This window comes from Pollachius pollachius (assembly GCF_949987615.1).
Source record: "Pollachius pollachius genome assembly, chromosome: 16".
NCBI classification, from domain to species: Eukaryota; Metazoa; Chordata; class Actinopteri; order Gadiformes; family Gadidae; genus Pollachius; species Pollachius pollachius.
The window spans coordinates 3,517,144-3,525,438 of NC_136949.1; the positions used below are offsets into that span (position 1 = coordinate 3,517,144).

Below are 8,295 nucleotides of genomic sequence, written 5' to 3' on the forward strand. Positions count from 1 at the left end.
GAATGAACCGGAGCAGACGGACTAACCGGATCTGAACGGTTTACTTGAAAGGATAAGAGAAAAGTGACTTACACGCTTGAAACAAAAATGGCATATAGACTATGGACTTTTTGGGAAAAGATAAGTGTAATAATATGCGACTGACGTCTTAGCTGGTGAGTATTCAACTAACTTTATTAAACATTTCGTTACGTCACAGTCTCCAGCTTCGGTGGCCTCTTAGGAACATAATAGTGTCTCGCAGGATATCCTTACAATAAGCTTTTGCCTAAACTAAAGCTATAATGTGTGTATATGTATACCCAGGGTGTGATTTGTGAAAAAACCAGAGGGGGGGGTAATTTTGAGAAACATTTTAAAATTTTTCAAAATGAAGACGGACCCTGTGCATTTTGGTTGTTAATTATTACGATGTAATGGTGAAAATACTTTGGGTGGGGGGGGGGGGTAATTTTTATCCCCACCGAGGATAAGTGTATACCTATGCCTGCTCCGCATCCACTTGGACCAACAGTACCAGCATCCACCAGTAAGAGGCGGGCTGGGACAGCCATCCAATGAGAAAGGTTCAATTGTATCGCCTTCACATTCAAAGTTTGCAATATCATACTATTCTTTATCCTTAATCCTCCAGGTTACGAGAGTCTTCCTTCACATCATCACTGCTGTTTTGAAAGTAAAACCCTCGAAATTGAATGATGTGAGTAAGTGAATGATGATGTTTACAAACGAAACTAGGTGGATTTATGAGTTGATCGTTTCATCATGCTGTCTTAATTCGGTCTGTTGTGTTCTCAATAGGTTAAGCATCAGCCTACAGATCTGAGCGGAGCCGCGCAGATTCAATCTGGGTAACTCTCGTCCAGCTCCGTCTACAACAGACCAGCAGGTCGGCAAAAAGCGACTACCAGGAGTGGGGTTCGAACCCACGCGGACACATGTCCATTGGATCTTAAGTCCAACGCCTTAACCACTCGGCCATCCTGGTGCGTACAATGCCATGGCGGAGCTATACCATAATCATTCGTGGTGGTACTACTGTACTGTGTACCCCGAAGTTATGATATATTATTCAATGTACTTCTCCCTCGGAGTACACGGTGAGTATGTGAAGAGAGTAGACGAGCCAACACGACCTATCGAGGGGATGACACGCTAGCAGCTGGTAGGAGACGCCTCCCACACACAACAGTCGGAACTCGTTTGCGTAGTAAGCTAACGGTTAGCCTGGTCGTTAGCTCACTATGCTAACGAGTTCGATCCGATACACAGCGTATTCCTTCTCGATAGCCGGCGTTTAGAAGTTGGACGGCTAAAGTGAGGAGAGGAGCTGATTTAGCATCACTGAAATTATACGAAACAGTAGCCTGCATGCGGCAGTAAATGCACAATGTAAGTTCACATTTTAACTTCACAATGTCTCAATGACTTTATACTTATGGATTTGGCAACACATTTTATGTCACTATTGTTTTACAAAGGGTGAACCATTCGTATCGAACCAGGGGTCATTCATTGCCCTAAACGACATTATGTTCACGGTCTTTGTTGGGTCCATGTGGGGATTCGATGTCTGTATAATCGTGTCTGAGTAATATAAGGTAATTTAAAAGTCAAGGTAGAAGACCTTGGTCAACAAAGACCTGTCGCAGGATACAACTCAGGTCTCCTGGTAGTGATTTGCTGTATATTAGCAGTAGATGGAGTTGTGATGAACCCCACTGTAATCTATCTAACATGACGCTGTGATTGAGTCAGTACAGTAGTGTACTGCAGTGATACACCCGCTGGTGGGTCGCGAACCCGACCCTTTTCTGTTCTGGTCCCAGAGACAAATCACACTTGTGGGAGTTAAGGTTAGACCAGTTAAGAACCCCTGGTGTACAGTATGTTGTGGAAATTGGACCAGAACCCTTCACACTCGCTGCTCCTTCTGTAAGATAATGTTGTCCGCCCACATTCGTTTTTTGCTTATAATGTTGAGTTCAAGAACACAAGGAAGACTTGAGGCAACAGGATGGATTTATTCAATTTCAGAAAACACAAGAATCACTTTTTCATCTTACATCTTCATTTGTTTGAATAATAACACAAATATTGCTATGAATCTGTCTTTGTGTTTTGCAGAGCATTAATGTAAAACAATATGTGACAATCAATATAAATAAAGACATCTTGATTAGTATGGCCTTGTATCCTTCTGTGCTTCGCTATCTCCTCACCGATGAAACCTTCTTCATGAGTTCATATGTAACAGCTGATTTTACAGTCCCAAGTATTTGATTTGATATGACCATCCACAAATATAACACTCAACGTAGTATTCCGTGTCTTTGCCGACGCTTGTCATTCTCGATCGTCAAGTGCGAGTCCTTTTCTGACTTCCCTGACCATATCGAACTACGTGAAAAGAAGCATAAATACATTGCACTTCTGAGGTATAAGACAATATGTCGCGCTACGCAACCGGGCGCCAACACGGTAGACACGGGCAGCAGTGCTTAAAGGGGTTCTTCCGCTTGTACTTCAGCGCCGTCTTGATGTGATCAGCGGTGTCCTGTATGTACTCCTGCGTTCTGGCCACGTTGTTCTCGATGTTGTTGATCAGGCACCCCTGCTCCTCCACCATCATGGCCATGTTTTGGAACAGCTCGTGCACCTCCTTTATCCTGGCCTCCAGCTCCACCAGCTCCTTGTGCCGGCCCTTGATGTCGCACAGCGCCAGGCGGCTCGTCCGCGCGCCGTCGGTCTGCAGACTCTGGGACAGCTCGGCCCAGCCCTTCCCCCCTTGTTCCACCACCTCGTCCAGCTGCTCGTCGCTGATGTTCTTCCCCAGGATGGAGGCCTGCCTCTGGAGCCGCCCGCGGCACTTGACCCGCTGCATCTCCTCGGCCCGGTTGTAGTCGTCCATGATGCCCTTGAAGGCCCGGTTGAGCGCGCAATGCTGGCCCTTGGCGATGCGGCTCAGGGCCGAGGTGGGGCCCTTCAGCTCCTCGAGCGCACGGCTCTGCTCCCCCAGGGCCTGCAGCCGGACGAGGAGGGCCTCTGCGCGGCGGTGGATCCCCCTGGCGATGGAGTCCGAGTCCTGCTTGAGGAGGGTGAGGCGGCGCATACTGGTGCCAAAGCGCTCGTTGTGCCGGATGAGCCGGTTGACCTCGAGGCGGAGCAGGGTCACCTCCTTCCGCAGGGAGTGCGCCTCTTTCAGGACGCCGTGCAGGTCGTCTGGGTCCTGGAAGACCACCGCCTCTTGGGAGAAGTCGAGCTGCTCCGAGTCACAGTCCGGGAAGGACAGGTCCGAGTCGGAGTCGCACTCCTCTTCCCGGATGGTCTGCAGCATCTCCAGTCGGTCCCTCATCCTGCCTGGGAAATGAAGCCGTAGGGAGTTAAAGGGATTGGCCTTATTTCCTGGGGTCCACAGGTGATGTTCTGCATTAGAAATGACACCTGGGATTTAGTTAGCGTGATCCTGATCATTAAAGCACAGCAGTCATGTCATGGCATATCTCATAATACATTATTAGTTTCATAAGGCTCACCTACAGATTGTGTTTTCACATACAGCACAAGCAATAAGCAACAGGAGGACCAAGCCAGCTGTCAATTAAGCTGTGGTTCGGTTTTACAGCAATTCAGATCCAGAGCAGGTATTGTTTGTGAGTATCGGTGATGTTTTCCATTAAGTAATGGAACGTGCACTGCCCCATTACTTAATGGGAAACCCCCCGGCACTCCTTTTTGCACATTTGTAATTTAAGTCTAACCAACCAAACAATAAATAGAAACATGTCTGAAACCATTGTTCTATTAAATAGAAGGCATTGTGTCAGTGATACTGTCAGGAAGCAAGGAATGTTTTTTTTAAGGAACAAGGAAGCAAACTTTCTCTGCAGCCATGAAGGCCGATATGTGGACACGTTGATCCAAAGAGGAAATGTATTCCGTAAATAAATTGGTTGTTTTAGATAACCTCCATCGTCTTTTTAGCACATAGAAATTCATTATATTTTATGATTTGAAAGAACCCACATCTTCAGTATTCTTATATGTGAAAAGGAAATATAAGTGTGAAAACACATTCACATTAAAGGTGGAGGCCTTTACCTTGATAAGTTGATGTTAAACTCATCGTTTACTCATGGAACTGATAGTTTCATCAGCAGAGCACCATTTGCTATGTGGGTAAGGCAGCATCTATTATTGACCTACCTGCCAACAGGTTTGACCACAGCGTTTACCTGAGCAAAAGAAAGCAAAATACTTTAATAACAACTTGTTATTACGTGTCTTACCTTCTTTTGAGCCTCCTCCTTAGGATCCAAATAATTATTATTTAAACTCATCCATCAGGGTTGGTCACACAAATCACCTAGTCCAACCATGGGGTTTCAGGAGAGAGTCCAAGTCAGACATAAATGAGCATCTATTCAGTGCCTGAAAATGTGAAAATGTGGTTCCCCCGCATCCTTCTCAGAAGCGATGACAGCCACACCTACCTAGGGGACGGGATAGGTGACAGGTGACTCATTGACTGCACAGGAATTCCCTAAAAGGATGCAACTCTTTTTTGAAAGTATCTTAGGAATCTATGATTGAATCTATCCAAACAACTTGAATATGTTTAGAATATGTTGTATAGGCCTAATAAGTATGTCCACCTATGGAAATAGAATAAGGACTGGCTAAGGGGTACTTAGTAGCACAAATTATATGTGAATTATATGTGTGTATATGAAAACTGAGACAGCACATTGATAGAAATGACAATTGTAGACGGCATTTAATGTTCAACAGTTTATTTTATTTATTGTGAACACAATTCAAAGTGGCGTATGATAATAATAATAATATAATGTATTTGAGTTCTGGAATTATTCATGCATATCGTGAGCCTCATAGCATAATTTCCTGAGTCATATGTTGGCCAAATTGTGACATCTACCCTAACTCTACTCTCCTAATCCATCTGATTCACGGCGTCTCATTGGCTATATCCTAGGCCAATCAGAGTTCCTTTTACATTCTATAAACACTATCTGCTTAAGTCATCTATTTGACTAAGGCATTCTTGACGCTCAATTCCTTGAAATATGCTAGGAGGCTTTCGATTTGGAAAAATTAGTTTCCCATTCACACAGAGACAAACAAATGAAGTCATTTAATAATTTGTGCAGGATAAATGACACCTGAGTACAAAGAAATAACATCTAATTCATTCTAATTATGCTAAATACATTATCAGTGGATCAGTATCACTTGTTTCATTGTTGACATCATTGTCCGTGCTTGGCGAAAGTTCAACTTATGTGCAATTTTTACAATATGAAGGTTTATTTGGGTGTTGCTGAACTGCAAATTGTATCGGTAATGGTCCAAAACTCCAAGATTAAACGGTAATCGAACACAGCATTTGAAAGTAACAGATAATGGCTAGTTACAGTCCAGTCACTTCATCGTGTACACCTGATGAATATTATTTTAATAATATTATTGATGCGATGTAGCACCACAACAGATAATTGGCATTCAAGTTTTAAACCCAAATCAGTAGAATTCTAAGAATTCAAACCCTTACGTAACAGACACCACTTTAAATATCCACTTAAATCGGACACAGTGAACGTCATTGGGTTTGGACCATAACATTGTAATCATCTTTGTTGGACACCTAAACATCTCTTGACAGCTTTGTGTAAAGTGCCGTGTATTTGTTAATCAACATCCCTGAGAGCTTAATGAAGGGGGCAACCACCACAGTACTTTTGGCGTTCACCCCTATAAGGTTTAGCATGGTTTGACCCATCGGGAGGCTATAGGGCCAGTCCACCACCTGCCACATCACGCTTTATTTATAACAGGGGAAGCAGCTGCAGAACATCTTCTTGAAGGGGTTGTTCTTGTCGTGCCTCTTGGCCCGGCCCAGCTTCATCAGCGCCTCCTGGATGTGTCCGTCCGTCTTCTGGATGTTGCTCTGGATGGACGTCAGCATTGGCCCCTGCTCCTCCACCAGCAGGGCGATGTCCAGGAAGATCTCGTGGATGTTCTTGATGCGCGTCTCCAGCTCCACCAGGTCCTGGTGCCGCTTCTCGACCTGCGTCAGCGCCGAGCGTGCCGTCTTCCCCTCGGCCAGCAGCTCGCCGCCGAAGATGTTCCACTGGCCCGTCTCGATCATCTCCTCCACCTCCTCGCCCGTCGTCTCCCGGCCCACGATCTCCATCTGCCTCTGGATGTGGGCCTTGCAGTTCTCCCGGTGGCTCATCTCCGCCTCGTTGTAGTCGAACATGGTGTCGCGGAAGCCGTTGCTGAGGCAGGCGTACTGCGTGCGGGCGATGCGAGACACGGCGGCGTTGGCGCCGTGCAACTCCTCCATCTTGCGCGCCTCGTGGTCCATGTCGCGCAGCTTCTGCAGCACGCCCTCCGCCCGCAGCTTGATGTCCGTGCCGATGGCGTTTGCGTCGCGCTTGATGGCGCTCATGCGCGTGGTGCCCTGGAGCACGCGAGCGTTCTGCTCCCGCAGACGTTTGGTCTCCAGCCGGATGAGCTGCACCTCCCGGTGGATCTCCTGGGCCTTGCCCAGGACCTCGTCCAGGTCCTGGCTGGTGTCAAACACCACCGCCACGGACTGGAGGTCCTCCAGGTCCACGTCGCTGTAGGAGTCGGAGGCGGCCGAGGATTCGGCGTACTCCATCTGCTCCGCCGCCTCCGGCTGGCCGTCGGACAGCTCCTGCAGGAAGCTCAGTCGGTCCCTCATGGCGGGCCTGGGCTGTGCGACAGGGACGGGACGGCGTTGAATAACGCTTTTTGTATTTGACGCCAACATGTATAACGCCAACATGTATATCGAACCAGGGGTCATTCATTGCCCTAAACGACATTATGTTCACGGTCTTTGTTGGGTCCATGTGGGGATTCGATGTCTGTATAATCGTGTCTGAGTAATATAAGGTAATTTAAAAGTCAAGGTAGAAGACCTTGTATAATGACCTACATGGTGACTAATAACAATAAGGGAGCACGCCAGCTTCTGATTCAATACTAATGAACACAAAATGTTTGGAGTGCACACGATTGTATCAAAGTAATTAAAATGATGAGGGCTCTTACAAACATTGAATTGAATTGAGTTTATATAGAAAACCCCAGTAAAGGAACCTGTTGCGATGATGCATGATTGCCATGTCTGTCTATCCAACTAGTCACACCAGTTAAAAGTCCTTCTTGGGCGTAATATTCTTCCTTACCTTCTAACACACCCAACATCCTCCACTTGTCTGACGGGTTGTCCGAAGCAAGGTGGCTTCCCTCACCAAACTCGTTTTGATTAAAGTTTCATACCTTTTAAGCTGTATTATGTTTTTCTAAACTTTGCTGAGACTTTGCCCTTAAAGAGTCCTACATAGATGAAAAGGTATCTATTACTTAGAACATTACGGTTACCACTAAACTACCTGACTTCATGTCGTTACATTATCAAATACCGAAGGAACACACGCACACGCACACACACACACACACACACACACACACACACACGCCTACTGTAAACATATTTAATATTCTATATATTGTGCGTCTTGTGTCAATATTAGTAAAGCCAGAATTCTACAAATTGGGAAGGCCTATTGACGGACCAAAGTAAAGCCCATTCTCTCCTCAAGCCTTACCTGTTTTCATCAGCTGGGATGTTCAATGTCAGACTCAGTAAAGCGCCATCATGTACGGCTCAGCACGGCTTTTCCATGGTAATCTCAGTTAGGAGACGCGTCTAAAAGAGATGGCCCAGCGCGCAGAGCACAAAAACTCGTTTTCAACCTGTGGTTTACCGTCACTGGTACAACGCAGATTTGCGCAATAATCAGGTGACCAAAATGATGGAATGCAGCCGAGTAAGTTTGACTTTTCTTTGACGTTGACTGGAAGAAACCTCTATATTTAGACACGACATGGACTAGCGTGCGTGCGCCTGGGACAGTGGTGTCTTATATGCTCGGTTTGACTCACGGTTGTCGAGCAGGTTTTCCGTCGGACTGTGTGAAACCCAGGTATTTGGGAGGAAGGGACTCCAGTATCAATTGCTTTTAGAGACCATCGGGCCATGCGATGGTCACTGATTGGGGTGCCACACCCAAAAGTACAAAGACTGGCGCTTTTTTACGCACAGGGTCGTCAGCTAGATGTTGAGTTAGATTTCATTGTCAGAAAAAATAAAAAGGGGAAATGAAAATGTCATGATGTAAATGAACGACTTGGGGTGTTAAACGTAGAGCCTGTTCACGAGTGGTGGCGTAACAGAAATAG

At 46.1% G+C, this 8,295-nt stretch overlaps 1 protein-coding gene across 1 annotated transcript; it reads right to left on the minus strand.

The window, feature by feature from the left end:
• Positions 1 to 2,004: 2,004 nt before the first annotated feature.
• On the minus strand, positions 2,005 to 7,934 carry LOC307088347 (uncharacterized protein). Its single transcript, XM_079754200.1, has 3 exons — positions 7,662 to 7,934; positions 5,851 to 6,760; positions 2,005 to 3,360 (listed from the first exon to the last, which is right to left on the minus strand). The coding sequence occupies exons 2-3, from the start codon at positions 6,746 to 6,748 to the stop codon at positions 2,459 to 2,461; spliced, it is 1,800 nt and encodes a 599-aa protein (XP_079610326.1). The 5' UTR covers positions 6,749 to 6,760; positions 7,662 to 7,934; the 3' UTR covers positions 2,005 to 2,458.
• Positions 7,935 to 8,295: the final 361 nt, after the last annotated feature.

What these genes read in the sequence shown, in the direction of transcription:
- LOC307088347 (XM_079754200.1), bottom strand. Translation starts at nt 6,748, where the DNA reads ATGAGGGACCGACTGAGCTTCCTGCAGGAGCTGTCCGACGGCCAGCCG. An exon ending in CTGCAGCTGCTTCCCCTGTT is followed by an intron (nt 3,361 to 5,850) that starts ATAAATAAAGCG and finishes TTCATTTCCCAG; the next exon opens with GCAGGATGAGGGACCGACTG.